Below are 21837 nucleotides of genomic sequence, written 5' to 3'. Positions count from 1 at the left end.
CACTGTACATAACTCTTACCTCAAAAAAAAAAAAAAAAAAAAAGGAACCGTATTCAGATTAATACTAAATTCAAGTTAATGATATGCAGCTAAAGTGTTTAGGGACGAAAAACACTGAGGAGTACAATTTGTTGTAAAATGCATCAAAAATAAGGGACATCTGGGTAGCTCAGTCGATTAAGCATCCGACTCCTATTTCAGCTCACGTCATGATCTCAGGGTCATGAGATCAAGCCCCATGTAGGGCTGTGCTGGGCATAGAGCCTGCTTGGGATTCTCTCTTTCCCTCTCCCTCTGCCCCTCCCTCACAACCCCACTTTCTTTTTTTTTTTTTTTTTTGCATGATAAAACATGTTTATTATAGTTTGGGGATAATTTAAAGTACAACCCCTCTTTCTTAAAAGAAAAAGCAACAAAAATAAGATTAATTGATGGATAAAAAGGTATATGGCAAAGCAAAGTAAATACAGTAAAATGTTAACTACAGAATCTGAATGGTAGGTATACAAGTATTTACTGCAAAATTCTTCATTTTTCTGTAAAACAGAATTTTTTAAAATAGAATACTGGGGAAACAACTGACAATCAAATATTCACAAACATTATGATGGCCGGTAAAAGCCATTCCCCTTCTGATGAGCTTATCAGTCCAACAATTTAAGTGATGAAAGCAATATGCTGCCTGCCTCTGACCAAACCCTGAAAGGAAAAAAAATCATGCTGGACTGGTATCAGGCAAACACAAGCCCAAAGTAGCATCAGTCCACAGAGAAAGAAGCCTGAGGCCACCAGGCTGTGATTATCAAAAAACACAACACTGAGACATGAATACTCACGAAGAAATCCGACTCACCTGATTGACTACTTCAAAGTAGATGCCGAGTGTAGATGTGGGGTCCAGGCCACAGATTTTCCACTGACTCGTGCCACCAACACCAAGTTCCTAGGGGTCAGAAGAGGAATTAAAACAAAAACAAAAAAGCCACTCCTGTGGTTAACACGATGACAAGTACTGACTCTGAGAGTGGTAGACTACTTAGAAGATCCCACTCCAAATGAAAATTCACATTTAACTTAAAAAATCACAATGACAAGCCAGAAAAAGATTTAAGATTTATTACAGGACTCTAAAATTAAGCTTTTTTCTTTTTAGATTTATTTATTTAAGAGAGAGAGAGCGCACGAGAGCGAGTGGGGGGGAGGGGCAGAGGGAGAGAGACGATCTCAAACAGACTCCCCACTGAGCCCAGATTCCCCTGACGTAGGGCTCAGTCCCACGATCCTAAGATCATGACCTAAGCCGAGATCAAGAGTCAGTTGTTCAACCAACCGAGCCCCCCACCTCAATTTTTAATATAAAGTTTCAAATCAAGGTGTTTGGTGTATGCCATCACAAAATACGCCACTCTGAAGTAAGGATTATTTTAAGCTGAAGGTAATTTAAAAAAAGCAGACAAGAACACTCTCTGCCTCCTCCTACCAAGGGCAGAATCATTCTCAATCACCAAAGACAACTCGAGATGCTTATCAGTCCAGAGACGGTACAAGAAAAATCTACACCACAAACCTGCTAAGACCAACCCTTCTCTTCCATTAGTTCCCCCCATCTATCTGCTTTTCCACAATGTGCCACCCCTAGAAGCTCAAAGTGCCTTTCCTGTGTCTTGTCACTTTTCTACAGATTTACTGGTCTTTTGTTAAGATGTCACATAATCCCAAGTTCTAACCACCCCTTAGAGTTACCCCTGAGTATGTACATGTGACATGTTTATGCACAGTGCGTACGTAAATTTTTTCTCTTGTGAAACCTGTCTTTTGTCAGTCTCATTTGCAGGGCTCTGGCCAATTAAATCAAGATGGGTAGAGGAAAAAGAAAATTTTTCCTCTTCCATAAGCACCAATGCCTGAGTGGGCCACAAACCCTCCAGAGCCCCAAAAGTACAGTTTCTCACCAAAGCACAAATTCCTTATGTAAGGATTTACCCCGCCTTTACCAAAGTAAGTATGAAGATAAAATGAGGAAATCACCATTTTATAATCTCCAATGAAACAATGATTCAAGTAAGAATAATCAATGGTTGCTTAAACCATTAGGTGAAAGGCTGTTGGCAAACAAGATACTCATATTTTGCTATGATCTTGTTCAACAGATTTCTTGCTAATGGCAAAAAGGAAACGTGCCCTAATAACAGAAAGACGTGGGGCAGTCCTCACCTTCTCCACACAGTCTAACTCAGCACCACTAACACATGACCAGACAGAAGTGCCTCTTGAAGAAACACACGAGGTCTAAGATCATTCAGGAATTGTGGTGGACAAAAAGGTCCAACCTGAATCTAATCACTGATCTAACTTTTACTTTGCTGGAAACACAAGGATAGTAACCAGCTCACCACCACCACAAGAAAACGATCGGATACACTGAGAGTGTGTGACACTCTATTGCAGAAGACACAGACGCCTGGCACAAGTCACGGTCATCAAACAAAAAAGCAAAAAACCCTGCAGAACAGGAAGACTGTTACAGATTTAAAAAGACTAAGAATATATAATGCTAGATGCAATACTAGTTAGAGAGTGAGAAAAACAGCTACAAAGGGTATTTGGGGAGAAATTAGGGAAAGAATATGACTAGACACAGATGATATTAGCAAATTACTGTTTTCTTAGGTTTGATATGTTGCGGTAGGAGAACATCCTTAATTTTAGAAGATGCACACTGAAAGACTAAGTGCCGTGACCTCTGTAGCTTGTTGTTCCAAGGTTCTGTGAAGTACGATAAAGTGAACATGACAGACAGATAATGACCAGATAGACAAAGCAAATATTACAAAGAAAGAGGACAGCGAGTATGACCAAATGTTAACAAGCACTGACTCTAAATGGTGCAGATACAGAATTCCTTATGCTCTTCTTGAAGCTTCTCTGTAGGTTGAACTGTATTTCCCCCTTCTTTGCATCCTCCAAGCCCCTCCCAAAATCTCATGGATGATTCCTACCGGATCTTAGAACAGCTAATTGGCTCGTACTGATTCATAAAATTACTTTTTTTTTTTTTTTTAAAGAATTTATTTATTGACAGAGAGACAGCCAGCAAGAGTGGGAACACAGGCAGGGGGAGTGGGAGAGGAAGAAGCAGGCTCCCAGTGGAGGAGCCTGATGTGGGGCTTGATCCCGGAATGCCAGGATCACGCCCTGAGCTGAAGGCAGACGCTTAACGACTGTGCTACCCAGGCGCCCCCATAAAATTACCTTCTTAAGCAGATTTTAAGTGTATGGAACCTATCTGGGAACAGGGCAGCCTTCTGAAGCCCCGCCAGGAATTAGGGGTACGAGTCCCTTAGTACACTGGGGTAACGGGTGACTCAGATGGGCTTTGGGGCAGCCAGCTGCCTTGCCCAAGGGATTACAGGAATATTCTCTGAAATCACTTTGCCTCTGGCAACTTCAACAAAAGGTTAATCAAAGTAGTCACTAAGCGAATGTTCACTGCTGACAAAGACAAAGTGAGGATGTGAAAAATGAAATCTGGCATGAGCCTCCATCGTGCCAGGGGCTCTTCTGAGCATTTTACCTGAGTTTACTCCTTTAGCCCTTCCAACAGCGCTGTCAAGTGAGGTACTATTACTATCCTGACTTCCCACTTAAAGATGCTGAATCCCAGAGCAAACAAATACCTTGTCCGGGACACAAGACTGGTGGGGGTAGATCTGTGCCTTGTATCCATGTCTGGCTCTAAGACCACTGTCTTGTTGAAGACGACAACGAGGGAAGGACGGGATTGGGACAACCCCAGCCCAGAACTACCCTGGACAGGCCTCACTGGACCCAGTGGTTTGTCTCCTGGCAGCTAAAGTATAAGCAGAGGAAGTGAGCCACCGGCAAAGCCACCTCACCACCTAGTTTACCTTAACCTCGTTCACATGTTCTCAAAAGCTGTTACCCAAAGAACATAGCTATCTGCATACACAACAGTCATTCATGCCCACCCACCTCAAAACGGTCTCTGAGAAGTGAGACCAAGGTATCACCTCTAAGGGCAACAAGCACAGAGGTTTATTCCTGAAGGATCTTGCTGAATGCTTGCCTTGCTAAACAGAATACGTTGTGGCTCACTGGCCCAGAGACCCAGACAAGGACAGTGGGGTCAGGGGAACCTGGGCTCTAGCTCCTTCCTATCAGCTCTGACCCAGCAAGCAAAATACTTGACTCCTCTGAGCCTCTCTCTGACCCTTTGGGTAGACTGATGGACAGACAGATATGACACCATCTCTCAGAGTTGTGGTCATCAGTAAGAGTTGGCCCTTCTTGCCTCGCCACAGACTCATCCCAACAGGTGACACAATGTAAGATCACCCTGCTCTGACATTTCTAAGGGTTATAATGGGTTAAATCCTTAGTATTTCAGTGCACAGGAGGTGAGGATGATGGAGTTTTCCTTACATTTTCTGACACACATGGTCCTTTCACATTCAGAGACACACAAGGACCAATGGCTCCTGCAACTTTCAGTTCCCGAGAGGTCTAAAATGGAAATACACAAGAATAGAAAGTTAAAATCCACTGAAAACCACCCTTTCACAAAAGACACAATTAAAATTTAGAGGTAAAGCATGGCAGCGTTACTATTCCACCGAGAAGAAATCCTATAATGATCACGCTCTTAACAAGCTTTTCCATGCCCACAACATCCGATGCAAACTTGAATAAAATCCTCCTTTAAACTGCATTAACTTTGTTCCAAAAATGATGCGGTATTTTCAACTCTCACTTTTGATTTTTTTTTTTAAACCAAGGATCTACCTTACCTTTTTTTTTTTTTTAAAGCTTATTTATGTAAGTAATCTCTACACCTAACGTGGAGCTCAAACTCACAACCCTGAGATTAAGAGTCTAAAGCACTTCTGACTGAGACAGCCAGGCACCCCCTCACCTTTGAAATTATTATACACAAAGAAGATAACAATTCTACCAACAATATACACTTTTTCCCAATCCCATGTACTTAATCGTAATTATTTATACTTTCTCATCAGTGAATATACCATTTTATGTTGCTTTAAAAATACTTAATCCATGAACTCCAACATAATAACAAGGCCAATATACTTAGATTTTAAAATCTCAATTCATTAAAGTCTATTCCTCTTCAACTTAAAAAAAAAAAACACCTCAAACATCTGAGAAGATTGTTTAAAGTTTAATCTAAATGATTTAATGATTATTTCTAAATCTCAAAGTAATAATCCCAATCCCATTATGTAACAGCTCCTTCTAATGTTTTCTCAATGACTCAGAATCAAGTGTGCAGGGCTTTCAGTCCCTACAAGAAAAAACAAGACCCAAACTTACAGTGCTGCACTAATTTTCAAGTACTCTGGCTAGTCTGCAGCCAGGTGCTAAATATAAACATGGTTCTGTGACTATGGTGGCCTATACTGGCGGCAGTGAGGGGGGGGGAGGGCACCCAACACCATGTGGCTGCCTCTGTGCTCAGCCCACCACCCCTTCTGAGGCCTGCTGTCCTAAAGCAGGACAGAGCAGAGCCTGCAGGGGAACCAGACAACACTTTGTTTAGAACGTTAATTAATATACAGGTCATCTTCAAGAAGCAAAGGGATAGAATCAATATACCTTCTTCATCTGTTTTGCTGGAAACCTTTTAATTTACCTTTAGATGTCTGTGTGCAGCAAGGTGAGGCTTCTACCAGTCTGACTACTAAGTAAGTAAGAGCACTAATCTTCCACTGAAGCATTAGAAAGCTATCAGGAGCGCCTCGGTGGCACAGCGGTTAGGCGTCTGCCTTCGGCTCAGGGCGTGATCCTGGCGTTATGGGATCGAGCCTCACATCAGGCTCCTCAGCTATGAGCCTGCTTCTTCCTCTCCCACTCCCCCTGCTTGTGTTCCCTCTCTCACTGGCTGTCTCTATCTCTGTCAAATAAATAAATAAATAAAATCTTAAAAAAAAAAAAAAGAAAAAGAAAAAAAAGAAAGCTATCATACCTTCACTTCCAAAGTAGCACCAAATGCCATGCGGAAATCTCCATTGAAATCTTTACTAAAAATTCTTTGGAACGTCTGCTTGAAGAGAGAAGTGTTGAAAGAGTCTCCCATCACCATGTGGCCTCTAGGAAAGAAAGAAGAAAGTGAACGTTTAGCATGACTGAAAGCCATTTGGATGCTTCCCTGGTGTTCACAAACAATAATTTAAAAAAGGAAAAAACCCCATGCCCATGAAGGTGCTGCTAACTTGAATGGGAAACAGCAAGTTCAATGTGTACTTAAGAAAGACACTCTTTTCAAGACTTCTAAGATAGGACTCCTTAGAACAGTTCTAAATCTTGAACACAGTGGTGGTTACACAAACTGATAGATGATACAGTCTCATACTATGCATATCCACTTTTTTTTTTTAAGACTTTTTTTTATTCATTTGAAAGAGACAGAGAGCACACAAGCAGGGGGAGAGGGAGAAGCAGACCCCTCACTGAGCCTGGAGCCCAACTCAGGGCTCAATCCCAGGACCCAGAGATCACGACCTGGCCCAAAGCCTAACCATCTGAGCCACCCAGGTGCCCCTGTATACCCGCATGTTAAAAAATGAGTGCCCGTACAAACTGGTGAAATCCAAGTAGGCTCTGTAATATAGTTCATTACATCATACCAATGTCAGCTCCCAGTTTTGACACTGCACTACATTTCTGTAAGATGCTACTGCTGGAAGCTGCTATGCGGAAGAGTATGGGCAGAACTCTCTGTACTATTTTTGCAATTTCTTGTGAATCCGTAATTATTTCAAAAGAAAAAGAAAACAAAAGAACCCTTCGCTGATAAACCTACAGGTTTAATAGGTTATATCTACTGAGGAAATGTGTCCAGCTCCCCTCACTCTTCTCTGGTAGGGGAAATTCTCAAGCCTGCGGCAGATTCTTTTCAAGTTAATTCACTGCCTCAGAACATTGACTCTTTGGCTGTATGTGAATTATCTCTTCTAGTGTGTGAATACCTATATTCATGCCTATTTCAAGTTAGAGGAAAATACCGTTCAAAATTTCAGCAGGTCACATACTGGGGCCGATAAACACAGCCTGATACAAGTTATGCATCCAGCCATCGATCACCAAACAGGATTTCAGAACTGGGCAGAACACAAGATCATCTGGTCAAGCTATCTCAGACTGCCTGACCCCTCTAGGGACAGAGATGACTCTTTGGCCCTAAATGTTCACCCTTCCCACCCCTTCCTTAGTCATGGGATCCATGGTTCCCTGGAAAAAAAGGCTACATTTCCAGCCTGCCTTGCACATAGCCATATAACTCAGGTTTGTTTGTTGGAAATGGCCTCTGTGATTTGTGGGAGGCATTCTCATGGGAAGGCATGTGTCTTTCTTTGACTCTTCCTCTCTCCTGCTGCTCAAACACAGTGAGCCCAGTTAGCATCCTGAACTGCAGGTAGCACATAAAGGTGGTGGAGCAGCATAGCAAAGGCCTCAGCCCCAATGAAGATGAAACCAATATCCCAGCCCTGGCTGCCTACCTCCGCTGCACTCACACAAACCTAATCCTGACTCACGCCAACCCTCTACAACATACCTGCCAGGTTATCACCCAGATTAGATTTGAACGCCTCCTGCACCAGGAGCACATGCCACAGGCAGTCCATTCCAGGCATGGACAGTGCTGAGAGTTGCTTTCTTCATACTGGGTGAAATTCTATTTCCCAGCAGCTCCCACCACTGGTTCTAGTTTTCCCCTTTGGTCATATACGCAATCAACCAATCTGATGCCCTCTCCACAGAAGAGGCTTTCAATTGTTGAATATAGATCTCACGTCCCATCTGTCTTCAGTGGTATCTTTTCTAGATCCTTCAATCATTCTCCTTATGACACAGTTTCAAGTACTCTCCACCACTCTTACCATTTGCCTTTGAACACCCCCAGTTTCTCTACATATCCCTTTGAAACTGAAATGCTCAGAATGGAAGATGATATAATCTGGGTGTGCCTGGCACCAAGGAAACCAAGACTATGATCTTCTCCGAAGATAATCAATTCCTGTAACACAGCCTATGATCACCTTGCCTTTTCTGGAAGTCATCCCAAATGGCTGGCTCACATTGAGCCACAACTAAAACCTCTGAGACTTCTTTTTAATGTCACTGCTAACACATTTCCGATACTATACTTGTGCAACAGATTATGTGACCTAAATACCAAGTTATTCAGGAGTCAAAGACCTCACTGAGAATCGAATAAAAGTGATGGTCCCTTTCCACAGAAGAGATACGCAGGCACAAAGACACACAGACACACACACACACCACACAAACTCTGGTGTGTAAACTCAGGGATGTACACAAACACAGTAAGGCTATTCCGTGGATGCTCTAATACAAGAGCTCCTGGAGGCTACTGGTAGGAATCCAGCTTATTAAATGTGGCTCACTGCTATAGCTCTGTCAGTGTCATTTGGGCCTTGGTCACCTAACACATCTGCTGCTCTCTGGAACTGCTTCGAGTGACTTGGATTCTACTTTCTACATGCCCTTTGTTACTTAGTGAAAGCCAGCAGTGTCACCCGGGAGCTTGTTAGAAATGCACAATCTCGGGAACACCCCACAGCTCTATGCCAGTACTTTTCAAACAATTCTGTGCAAGCCACCTGGGATCGGATGCAGGTTTTGACACAAAAGGTCTAGGGTAAGGCTTGAGATGCTAGTTCCTTACAAGCTCTCACGCGAGGCTGATGCTGCCTGTGTTCAACCACACTTTGGACACTAAAGGTCCACCCCAGTAGTTCTCAAACTCTGCTTCATGTTACAAACACCCAGGGAAGGTTAACAAGTGCTGATGCTGGGTTGCACCCTACGCTCACTACACGAGAATCACTGAGGGACAAGACACCAAGCAAAAGTAGCTTTTAAAGCTCCCCGGCAGGGCTCCACACTGAGCATGGAGCCTACTTTAAATAAATAAATAATAATGAAATTTTAAAAATTTAAATAAAAAAATAAACAATAAAGCTCCCTGGGAGAGTCTGGTGTGCAGCCTGCTTCAGACCAGTGGTGCACACCAGCAGTTCTCACACGCACGTGCACAGAATGCCCTAGACAGCGTGCAAAAGCTGACTATTGGGCTGCATCCTCAGAGTCTGGTTCAGCAAGTCTGGGGCGAGGCCCAAGGAGGTACACTTCTCATCAGTCTCCGGGAGCCCTGAAGGTTGCTGGTGAGGCCCCACTGTGCCTTGGGCACTATGGCTCTGCGCTGTGACCTGTCTACGTGATACGGACTTAGGCGCCAGGCACGCCCTGCTGTGCACCCTCCAGCCTGGGCTCATGCTCCATGTTGGGCGTGACATGCGGTTACTAAGTCAGGCGAGGGGTCTCCTAACTGCTCTGGCATTCAGACCCTATTCCCCCCCCCTTCTCACAGGAAGTGGCTTGCTGAAGGCCACATACTCCATGCTTGCTTGCTTGCCCTATTATAGATTCTGTGACAACTCTAAGGAAGAAGTGAAGTTACTCTGATATGATTCATTCATAGTGAACCTTGCAACCTCCTGCTAATCACTGCTTCTTTCTCCAAGAGGCCCATACACCCTCCCTGCCACAGACACCACAGCCTGGAGCCTTCTGAAAGCTTATCTAAGTCAGCCTTGCACATTCCAATGGTTCCATTACTCACTTCTCTTTCCTTAAAATACACATACTCTATTTTCCCAGGTGTCAACATACCCAGTAAGATTTGCACAACACTTCATCTCCAGAAGTCCAGTCTGATCAAGGGCACAAGCGTAAATATCAATGCAGTGACCATTTGTAGCAGTTCGGTTAGCAAGCATCTCATAGTGCTGTGAATGGATAAAAATTACCTTTAGGAAACAAAATTATTCACCAAGCATATCTTACTATACCAAATGGAAGTAACCAAACATAAGAATATGGAGACAGTTTTCTTTATAACACCCAATAAACATATAGTTTTCAATCTCAAAACACTTCTAGCAGTTTTAAGACCACCCTACTCCAAGTAACCGACTGAGCCACCCAGGCGCCCCCATCACCCACTCCAAGTAAGGACTCAGAGCTGGGGCACCAATTTCACAGCAGCCAAGACCTGGAAGGTCACCTGAGCAAGAGCAATTTGCTGACCACAAAGCATGGCCTCAGCAAACTAGCTGTCACTCCAGAACAGCCCAAACCCAGCACTGGGTAACCAGAATTACAGCCTGTGTCAGGAGCACCTACCTTGGTTGCCTTTTTCATGAAACGTGCATTATCTTTCTCAATATCATGCCAGGAACGAATAGGAACCTTTAATTCATCTCCAACCACCATGCCAGGCCCTTGGGTGGGGGGACCCCCGGTAAACAACATAATCCTGGCTCCTGTGTTTGGAAAAGTACCCTAGAACAGTAAATGGCAGCATTTTAGAAACATACAGCCCACCCTGAGTATGATTCCGTCTCCCTAAAAAACATTCCAAACAGTTCTCTTCAGCTGTGCTGAATACTGACGATAGCAGAAAATAACACAGATGACAATGCACAAAAGCAGTGTTATGCCTTCTAGCCGGACGGCTTCATACACGTTTATTAATTCACTGTGAACACTTGCCACCGCCCTAACGGCTTTGTGTTTCTCATGAAAACTTCTGGTATTTTCAAAACAGTATGGGGCTCCTTCACTGTGGGTAATAACAATAACTGAAGCGTTTTCTGATACATTAACGCAGTCAGTTGACTTAGGTCACAACTCATTTTTAAACAAGCCTAGCAAATACAACTTGCTAGAACAAGCTTGCATGGTTTGAGGCACCCCGGTAAATTCTGAGTTACCTCCAACAGGCCAACGGCAATGGACAAAGCAACACCAGTGGACCGCAAAGGTCTCTTCCCCTGAGTCACGGGCCATGGGTCCCTCTGCAGCTCCCCAAGGAGATCAGTGAGGTTCATGTCAATCTTGTGAACAGGCTGCAGAAATCTGCATGATTTTCAATCGACATATCAATCCTGTTTTAATAAAGTAGTCTGGTCTTTAGCCCTAAATGACAGTTATAGCTCTTCAAAATAATTACTCATAGTAGTAAAAACTAGCAATTTTTTTCTTCAAAGCAATTTTATCTAAGAATACAGTTTAAAGCTGAATATACAGCAATTTATGTGTATATATACACATACACGCACACACACACAGAGCATGGAAAAAAGCTGAATTTAAATAGAAACAGATAAGTTTAGTTAAATTTAAGCAGCAAATAAATCCTACAGACAGGTCTAACATGAATTCAATCCATGTAAAGTTCCTGTATGTGAACCACCTTCATCAATCTTTTGTTGTTGTTGTTGTTGTTTTTAAGATTTATTTATTTTGGAGAGAGAGAGAACGTGCCTGCATGTGTGCAGGCACGCACGCAGCAGGGAGGAGCAGAAGTGCGGGGGGAGGGAGAGAGAGAGAAATATCCAGCAGACTCCCCACTGAGCACGGGGCTCAATCTCATGACCCTGAGATCATCACCTGAGCTGAAATCAAGAGTCAGATGCTCAAATGACTGTGCTACCCAGGCACCCCGACCTTCACCATTCTAAAGATCTTTAAAATGATTCTCAGGAGCGCATGGGTGGCTCAGATGGTTAAGCATCTGCCTTTGGCTCAGGTCATGATCTCCAGGTCCTGGGATTGAGCCCCACGTCGGGCTCCTGGCTCAGCAGGGAGTATGCTTCTTCCTCTCCCTCTCCCCTGCTCATGCTCTCTCTCTCTGTATTTCTCTGTCTCAAATGAATAAGTAAAATCTTTTAAAAAATAAAAAATAAATAAAGTGATTCTCAAGTGTTTCTTGTGAGCCTTAGGAGTAAATACAGAGAGAAGCACTGGTTTCTTACCACAGTAAGCAGCTGTCCCCAGCATGTCAGGCAATGCATTTTATCATGTTTGCTGACTGTTAACCTGGCCCCAGGCAGCCCCAGGCACTCAAAGCGCTGAGAAAAGGAAGTGCCTGGTCTCAGCTTTGCTGGAGGACACCTCACAGAAGCCTTCAGTTTTCCTAGTTTTACTTAAGGCTCAAAAAGGAGAACGGCCAAGTGTAAAAGGAGGGAAAGGCTTGAATACAGTGGTCTCAAAACATTTATGATAGTACGACACTAACAGGAAAGACATTCTGAGCAAACCTAGCCACACAAATATGTGCATGCATATGTACGTGCACATCCACAACTTAGTTATGAGTTTCAATTATATACCAGGTTGTTAGAGAGGTTGTTAAACGTTAAATATTCTTAGGCTTAATCATTTATTTTCTTCTCTAAAAGTAACAAATTAACACTTCTAACACTTTTCTTCCCTCAGTCCAGTGGATTGCCCTGCACGCCCACTACTGTGTGCAACGGTCTATGTTGGTAGCTCACCTGCTTGAAACAAAAGGCTGCTCCTGTGGTTGACCAGGTCTTGCCTGCTGCATGGGCATGGCAGGCTTGGTGAGGCCCAGCATATCCTAAAAAAACCAGAAAGACGCATTTCCCATAACAAAGGCCAATTCATGTTTAAGAAATCTCCCTCCTCCTGCTTGTGTACGAACAAGGTACAAACCTGTATTTGCTTCGCGGTTAAATCCTTTGTCCCTCGGAAGACGTAACTTTTGGAGATTCCTTCACAGCTGAGTTCGTGAACCTGCACCATCCTCCCAAATGTGATCAAACCCACCAGAGCATCTGGAGGAAGGAGGCTCAGGGACATCTGCAGGGATTCTTTGAGTGCTTGAAGGTCATCTTCTTCTAGGCACGTGTCAACCACATAGAGGAAGATCAGAGGGGACTGAGCACCTCGCTTTATGCAAAGAAACACAGCATGGTCATCAGTACACAAACAGACCAAACCAGCTCTTTTTAAAACAAATCAGGTATGTAAATAACAACTCTTCATCTGTATTTACTGACAGGGAATAAGGACATCTAACTTTTACTCACCTCATTAAATGACAGCTTACATTAAAACAAACTAAATGTAGAAACTGTTGGTATCCAACAATTTATTCTACATTTTTGAATGCCTGCCTTCCATGCGCCAGACACTGTTCCAAGTCCTGGGATACATCAGTGAGCCAAAAGGACAAAGACCCTTGCCTGCCTCAAGCTGCTGACTTTCTGGAATGGAGAGGACAAGGGGCTGCCAGGAGTAGAGGTGGGGGGCAGGCTCCAGTATTACTTAAGATGTCAGGGCTGCCTCCTTAAGACAGTAACGTTAGAGCAAAAACCCAGAGGAGAGGGAGGGAGCAATACAGTTGTAGGGGAAAGAGATATTCCAGACTATGGAAGAGCTAGAGGAAAAGGCCCACAGGCAGAAGCATTCTTGGCACGCCCAAGGAAAGTTCTGAGGCCCACGTGGCTGAATGAGACACTAATACAAGTTAAGGCCCAAGTGATAACACAGGGCTGGTCCACACAGGGCTTTGAAGACTATCTCTTACTCTGGGTGAAAGCCATTTTCACCACTGGGGGTTTCTGAACACAGAAGTAACATGACATGTTTTTAAAGAGTTACTCTGGCTTCTGGGTTAAGAATCAAATATAAGTGAAGAAGGGTTAAGAGATGGCCCAGTAATTTAAGTGAGTGGCTGGCCAACGACAAAAACAGTGGGGGGAAAGAAGTGGTTGGACTGTGGATAGATTCTGAATATAGACCCAGTGGGATTTCCTAGTGGCTGGATATGGAATGCACAAGAAAGAGAAATCAAGGATGAACCTACGGTTTTTAAGCTTGACTATAAGACGGAGTACCAGCACAAAGCTGGAGAAGGCTGTGGGGGACAGGTGCTGAACTCAACCAGCGATCCCCTTTCTAGCTGCCTATCAAGACCAAGTAATGCCAGTAAGTGAACATGCACCACGACCAAGTGTTCAGGATCCTCTTGCCTTCACAGCTTTAAATTGCCCAGAAAAGTAAGGGGTGCAAAAGACAAAGTATTTCAATAGAAACTCAGTATTTAACACCGCTCATTAAATGCATGACAAAGAAGTTACCTGTATCACGTACTCAATTGTAGAAAACTGGGGCATCAATTCAGCAGGCTGATTGACTTCGGATATACCTGTGTAAGCGGGGGGGAACTGAAGAGAAGAAAACAAAGCAATCTTTTATTAGGAGTGAAAGATATTTACGATATACCTTCTATTTTCCATTTATAAAAATAGGTAATGACCATGTATTAATTCTGTAAATCATAGAACACGTAACTAAAATACAAAAATCAAACTTTTGGGGCGCCTGGCTGGCTCAGTCAGTAGAACATGCAACTCTTGATCTCAGGGTTGAGTTCGAGCCCCATGTTGGGTATAGAGATTACATAAAAATAAAATCTTAAAAAAAGAAAGAAAGAAAGAAAGAAAGAAAGAAAGAAAGAAAGAAAAGAAAAGAAATGCAGACTCAGTTCTCATCCAAACTCCTAAATCAGAGCCTGCATTTAAAAATATATATCAAAATTTTAAATCAATAACCCTGCTTTTTATTTACATCCAATTGTAACTTTTTAAAACCTATTAGGGTATGTTGTAACTTCTAGATGATTAAAAAATGCACTGTAACAAACCATTTCTTAAGCACTGCCCTGCAAAATAAGGGCTCAGATTTTAGGTGTCTCATCAATAGTTTATATGGAAGTCTAACACTTTTATTTGGGTTTATTATTTTAGCTGTTATCAATAAAATACTGCATGTACATTTTAGAAAAACTGGCAAGTACAGGAAAATACAAGGAACAGGAAAAGGGGCGTGTGGCTGGCTCAGTCGGAAGAGGGTACAATTCTTGATCTCAGGGTCGTGAGCTTGAGCCCCATATTGGGTGTAGAGATTACTGAAAAAAAAAATAAACAGGGGCGCCTGGGTGGCACAGCAGTTGGGCGTCTGCCTTCAGCTCAGGGCGTGATCCCGGCGTTGTGGGATCGAGCCCCACATCAGGCTCCTCCGCTATGAGCCTGCTTCTTCCTCTCCCACTCCCCCTGCTTGTGTTCCCTCTCTCGCTGGCTGTCTCTATCTCTGTCAAATAAATAAATAAAATCTTAAAAAAAAAAAAAAAAGAATAAACAAACTTAAAAAAAGGGGGGGGGCACCTGGGTGGCTCAGTTGGTTAAGCATCTGCCTTCAGCTCAGGTCATGATCTCAGGGTCCTGGGATCGTGCCCTATGTTGTCAGGCTCCCTGCTCAGCAGGAACTCTGCTTCTGCTTCTCCCTCTCCCTCTGCCCTCCACTCCCCCACCCCGCTCATGCTCATCCTCTCTCTCTCTCTCAAATAAATATGTAAATAAAAGAGGAAGGAAAAAACCCTCATGTTCCTACCAACTAGAGATCACTATTGTGAACACATGAGCGTATTTATTTCCTTTCAGACTTTTTCTAGTTAAGCACAGCTGAGCTCCATCCTGTATATATAATTTTGCAACCTGCTCTTTATGCTTAATATATTATCACAGGCATTTTCTTTTGTCTTTAAAATTTTCTGCAAATATTTGAAATTCATAGCTTATAGATTGATTTTTTTCCCCAATTTTTTTTATCGTGGTAAAATACATTTAAGTTTTATCATCATAATCTTTACTCAGTGCAGTTCAGTAATCTTAAATATTCATAATGTTGTACAACCATCACCACCATCCGTCTCCAGAATTCTTTTCATCTTGCAAAACTGAAACTCTGAACCTGTAAACAACATCTCCCCATTATCTTCTCCCCTGAATGAGCTGATATTAATCCCTTATTAGATTTATGATTTGCAAATATCTTTGCCCATTCTATGGACTCCCCTTCAGATCTGCTGAGATTTGTCTCTTGATGCCTTAGAATTTTTACAATAAATTATGCTAAGGGACACTGGGCTGGCTCAGTCAAGAGGGCATGTGACTCTTGGTCTTGGGGTTCTAAGTTCAAGTCCCACTTTGGGTGGAGAGATTTCTTAAAAATAAGATCTTAAAAAAATATTATATTAAACACAGACTTCAATTCTGAATGTAATAGGGTGTACATAGGTCTTTAAGATTTGCATACACTGGGGCGCCTGGATGGTTCAGTTGGTTAAGCATCAGCCTTTGGCTCAGGGCTTGACCCTGGAGTCCCTGGATCGAGCCCTGAACTGGGCTCCCTGCTCACTGGGGAGTCTGCTTCTGCCTCCCTCGCTACGCCCTGCTCCTGCTCTCTCGCTCACTCTCTTTCTCAAATAAATAAATAAAATCTTTAAAAAAAAAAGATTTGCATATACTTCTGAATCTCTTGCGGAGGTAAATTTTGAATGGTATCTGCTTATAACTTCCAGGCCTATACTTAGTACATTGATTGGTCTATTAATCGCTGGACTTACTGTGTGATGTATCTGAGAATGAGATTGTTAATTGTAATTATAATCAAATATAAGAATAAATAAATGCATGTTATTAATACTTTAAGATCTATTATAGAGTGCCTGCGTGGCTCACTCGGTTGAGCATCTGCCTTCGGTTCAGGTCATGATCTCAGGGTCCTGGGATCAAGCCCCTTGGGCTCCCTGCTCAGCGGGGACGTCTGTTTCTCCCTTTCCCTCTGATCCTCCTCCCCACTTGTGCTCACGCACTCTCTCTCTCTGTCTCAAATAAATAAGTAAAATATTTTTAAAAATTAAAAAAAGATCTACTAGAGCACTGTATACTATGTTGGGAACAGTTAAGTTTTTTCTAACAGCTTTACTGACGTGTATTTTATATACTATAAAATTCATACTTTTAAATGTACAATTTGATGATTTTTAGTAAATGTACAGAGTTGTGCAAAGATCATCACAACCCAGTTTTAGAATCACAACACAGTTCACTGTAAACAAATGAACTCTCAACTCTCATCATTTTTTAGCTCCTTCTAAGTTTAGTAGTTTTAAATTTTTGAAATCAAAAGAGGCTCAACAATGGTATTTGGACCCTAAAAATTACAAAGATCAAAAAATGAAAATTCAATAATGGACACTACCCGATTAGAATAAACTGAAGCCAAATGAAATACAGACAACATACCTGTTTTCTTATGGTAACATATTCACTGCTAACAGAGCACATAAAAAAAGGGAATTCTCTGTCCTTCCACACTAAATGATAAAAACCCACACAACAAAACTGAGTCACCATTCAACAGAGAAATCACAAATGTTCAATGTTCAATTATGCTTAAGAAAAGCTATCACCTTGAGTTCAGCAGAAACTGATGACTACCAGGGCAGACACAAATTCAACTTCGCTTAATATTTTTAGAGTAGTTCCACCAAAATGAAACACAGAAAAACACTTAAAAAAATCACATACCTGATTTCTTTGGAAACAGAAATTACAGGCCCAAAGTTTTGCTCGATAATCAACCTGACTGTGAGAAAGATAAATATTACAGCTGGGTACCATTTTCATTTTTAATGTAGAAAGCATCCAAATGTAATCCTCAAGTTCAGTAAATCACATAGATACACTTCTGTGTGTGTGCATGAACGGATGGAGGTATGCAAACGTCCACTGCAGCTAAGAGTTCTGGCTGTTAAATACACCAAAAATTTTCTTCCTACAGCAGCAACAAAGAATTTGTAAATCTTTTTTTCTCTTTTCTAAGTTCCTTGATAATATTTAAAATTTCATGATTTTATATAAATTATAGATTATTCCCTTTTGCCTTATTATCTTAACATAATCTGTGTGATTTTTCTAACATCTTTATTGTTCAGATATGTGAAACTACTAAATTTCAATACTAAAAGCGCATTTCATGCACAGGGAAAACTTGGCTGACTTTCACCTCACCTAGCTCACTTTTTTAAAAAGTTGGGAGGCATGCTTCTGGGTTGATACACTTCCTAGAACTGGTTAAAGATAATGCTTCAGTTACCTCCTTTCCCCCTTTCTACATTTAGAAAATTAATAAGCAATGGCTATCTCTTCAAAAGGAGAGCAGCAGCATCGTACACATGGGGACATTAAGTAAAAGCAAGGGGAATGAAGTAAAAAATGTTCTCTCATACAAAAGTCTTACCTTTTAAAGAGTATTTCTGATACCCTTCACTTCTTTAGAAGATTCTTTCAAATAATGCCCACATTTAAGAGCAATGTCATAGGTCACTATCTCAGGTACAAAAATTTACACTTAACAATCATTAAGAGTTGTGATTCCCCTGCCTATCACTCCCTGCCAAACAGCATCACCATACGAGGTAAGTATGAGAAAACTGTCTAAAGCTTTTCATTTTTGGAAAATGCTTTAAAAAGCACCAATATAATCTACAGTTAGGCCAAAAGCAAACTGAAATTAGCAAAAAAAAGAAAAAAAGTGAATTTCAAATCCTTTCCCTTTACTTCTACTTCATTCCCATAAGTTCCAATTTTATCTGGAGTATTAGGCTGGGGAGACTTTATAAGCATTCACCACGTAAGAATCTCACCATTCACTTCTCTACTCAAATCTGATGACCTGCCCAAATTGAATCACTTTTATGAGAGTCACATGAAAGTCATAATTTACTGTATTCTTTTTCACTAGTTTTAAACAGAATCCATACCAAAGTGGATTGAGAATGGCTCTGCAAGTTGTCCGGCTACAAAGCACAGGTTCATACTGTACAGGAGGCAGGTCTGGACGTTCTTTCAAAGGAGTAAGGAGACAAGCCAGGGGAACAACCATTCTCGTAGCCTCGAGACGGCTGGAAGGCCACACGTTCCAACTAAAGCGCACACCATCCCGTTCTTCATTCTGCTGAATGAACTCCAGATACGTTGCCATAGTCTGAAAAGAAACTGAAGATAAAGCTGTGATTTTATGTGAAATTCTTGAACTAAACTTCAAAAAAGAAGACAGTCACCCAATGCAATGTTTTTTGTTTTTTTTTTTTTAAAGATTTTATTTATTTATGTGACAGAGAGACAGCCAGCGAGAGAGGGAACACAGCAGGGGAGTGGGAGAGGAAGAAGCAGGCTCCCAGCGGAGGAGCCCGATGTGGGACTCGATCTGGAAGTCCGGGATCACGCCCTGAGCCGAAGGCAGACGCTTAATGACTGCGCCACCCAAGCGCCCCAACATTTTTTAAACACTTAGTCCGGAAGAACCAGTCACTGTAGGATGACATCTCCCTTCCCTTTGACCCCCAAAAGCCAATTAACTTCACAGTTATCTTTGACTATTGTTCCTTTCTCAACCCTCTCTAGCACTTAAAGAAATAAATAAAAGGTGTGGGGATTTTACCATGATTTGATCATTTTTAAGATGCAAGTAGCTGAAGACTAATGAGAAGCACCACCAGTTCTGAGCCAAAGTATTTCTACTTGGGATCACCAAAATTTCAATGCTAGGTTTGCCACCATGTTGAATGAGTCCTTCACCAGGTCTTCTGTCCTCACCATGGTTGTTTATGCTCGTGCCTCAAAAGATTATGGTCAATAAATAACCATTTAGACTAAACTTTTCAAACCCCACAATGCCAACTCCATTGAGTGTTTCATACATCCTGTTTACATCTTAAATCTAGGCTAAGGCTAACACACATCTCAGCCACTAGGGCTCAAGGGAACAAGCCCCTCAAGAAAAATGGAAAAACAGGCAAATTAAAGAATCCACATGATTAGTAGCCTCTAGTGCTCACTTCATGTAGTGCTGAATAATTGTCTCTAATAAGTTATTACGAGAAGTGCCATACATACTGTAAATAACGTGGACTAAGGGAATGGTTTTTATATTGCTAGAAAAGCAAATGAACCAATTCGTTTACTACACACAGCCCAAACCACAAAAATTCCAAATGTTTGCTCCAACTGAAACGCTAAGTCATGTATTTGCTTTTTACGGCAACGGCAGGAAACTGAAGCACCCTTACACAGGATGCACTTCTGCAGCTACCTGAGTGGCAAAGGAATAACTCGGGTGGGAATAAAAGCATGTTCTAATATCACAATTCTCAGCAAGTACCTCTAAAGGTTTCATTAAATAACTGTTTCCCCATTCAAAACAGTTCATTATTAAAAGGTACTGACTCCATCCAATGTCCCCAGGCAGCTACATATTAAAACCCATTCTTTCCTTTTCCCACTGCCTCCTCCCCTCACCTCTTCTAGAGCATGGATTCTTAACTCTGGGCACAAAACCAACGGGGGACTTCAGAGGGTCAATACATCTTATGAAATTGTATGCAAAATTGTGTGCATGTGCTAACGTGCATTTTTCTAGGGCGGTCGATTTATGGCTCACATCACATCCTGAAAGATTTTCTGAAGAGGTTAATAGCTGAATGAATGAGTGAATGAAAGAACTTTGAAGACTTTGTAGCAGTATCTGCAAAAAAAGAAAGGAAGAAAGAAGAAAAAGAAAAAAGACACACAAACACACGAAAAACTGAACGCACTCATCCCATGAAAGCATAACTTTCCAAGACACAGTAGCCAAGTTGAAGCAAAGTTTAACGCTTGAAGAGTAGTCGGAAAACCTGGGTCCTAGTTCCAGCTGCCACGAAACAAAAGTAATTTCACCCACATTTCGGGTTACTCAACTGAAAAAAGAAGGTTGAATCCTTTTGCACCCCGCGATTCGGAGGGTCCCCGAGCCAGAAGCCTGCCGGCCACACCGCCAGGCGATGAACGCGTCACTCTCAGCGGAACCCTGGGACACTGAGTCCCTCAGTTCCTCTGCCCGCCGAGCCGCCAAGAGAAGGCTTCGTCCCTGGAGCACCTACTCGGTCCCTTTAGAGACTATTGTCCATACCCTCCGCTCCCCCATCACCGGCGCTCCCACTCACCTGGTAGGAGCCGTACACCTAGCCGCGTCCGCACCCACAGCTGCTAGAGACCCGCTCCGGCTCCCTCTGCCAAGTCCAGCTCAGCTCTCAGCCGACTGGTCAGCGCCCCTGTGCGTCACTCCACGGCGCCGTCCGCTGGCCAATCAAAAAGGGCCTCTCCGGCGGAGGAGCGGAAGCAAGATTTTCGGTGAAGCCGCGCCGCCATCTTGGAATAGGGCAAGACGGTAGTGCCTGGATCCACAAAACCAAAAATCCTCAGATCCTAAGTTCCTCCACGTTCACCTCTAAACGTTTGTCCTTCAGAAAACTCCAGCGCCTGCCGGATTGCTTCCTAGGGGCAACCTGCACGCCTCAGGGATTCACCCTGATCCAACATGACTTCCGTTCGCCTAAGTAGGAAGTCCCCCCATCGCCTTAGTTACCGGGAAGCGAGAATGATGACGTGTAACACCGGAAAAAGGAGGGGGCGCGGTGCGGAGGAAACTGAAGCTTGCCGGGAAAAGGTATCAGCGCGGGAAGGGGCGGGACGGAGGGAGAGTAGGACCGCCGGCGCTAGATTAGGGAGTTCGACAGGTCGAGAAGTGCTTACTTAAGTTGCTACCAGGTTTCCCCCTCTCGCTCGCTGTGTTGGATTCGCGTTCTCTGCGGGGACTGGCACTAGTGCACAGTTACTCTCTGCGTGTCCGTCCCTGTCATCCATGTACGAGAAGGTAGAGAGCTGTCATACTCAAGCATCCTAGGAGACTAACAAAACTCGTAACTGTATAGAGCACTACTTTCTACAACTATCACAGCCATTGTACACCTTTTTATAAGTGACAAAAATGAGCACGTTTATTAATCTGACCCAGAAATATAGCCTCTCTGTAGTACATAAAAATAAGAAAGCTATATAAATTTAATATTATGCTTAGAACATATCTAGACATCTAAGAATTACCATTAATTAGTTCAACTTAATATTGGTACAAAAGTTTAAATTACCTGCAGAACACCAATTAGTTTCAAGTCCATGTACTATGAAACATAATTACTCTTTATTTTTACATAATTACTCTTAATATTAAAAG

General features: G+C 42.5%; 1 protein-coding gene across 2 annotated transcripts in view; it reads right to left on the bottom strand.

The window, feature by feature from the left end:
* SEC23B (SEC23 homolog B, COPII coat complex component) overlaps nt 1-21213 on the bottom strand; it is a 41219-nt gene extending 20006 nt beyond the window's left edge. The window contains exons 1-12 of one of the 2 annotated variants that reach the window (XM_026502967.4): nt 20768-21213; nt 18545-18779; nt 17310-17367; nt 14016-14102; nt 12586-12822; nt 12405-12490; nt 10839-10983; nt 10249-10407; nt 9736-9851; nt 6005-6128; nt 4444-4524; nt 854-943 (exon numbers count right to left, since the gene is read on the bottom strand). In XM_026502967.4, coding sequence (XP_026358752.1) covers nt 854-943; nt 4444-4524; nt 6005-6128; nt 9736-9851; nt 10249-10407; nt 10839-10983; nt 12405-12490; nt 12586-12822; nt 14016-14102; nt 17310-17367; nt 18545-18765 — 1404 coding nt within the window. In that variant the 5' untranslated portion in view covers nt 18766-18779; nt 20768-21213. The remainder of the gene's footprint in view (nt 1-853; nt 944-4443; nt 4525-6004; nt 6129-9735; nt 9852-10248; nt 10408-10838; nt 10984-12404; nt 12491-12585; nt 12823-14015; nt 14103-17309; nt 17368-18544; nt 18780-20767) is intronic. The other variant, XM_026502968.4, reaches the window with a different exon arrangement.
* Between the last annotated feature and the right edge of the window lie 624 nt (nt 21214-21837).

The sequence above is a fragment of the Ursus arctos genome, unplaced genomic scaffold (genome assembly GCF_023065955.2).
Source record: "Ursus arctos isolate Adak ecotype North America unplaced genomic scaffold, UrsArc2.0 scaffold_16, whole genome shotgun sequence".
Taxonomy (NCBI): Eukaryota; Metazoa; Chordata; class Mammalia; order Carnivora; family Ursidae; genus Ursus; species Ursus arctos.
This window is presented reverse-complemented; position numbering and strand designations above follow the sequence as displayed.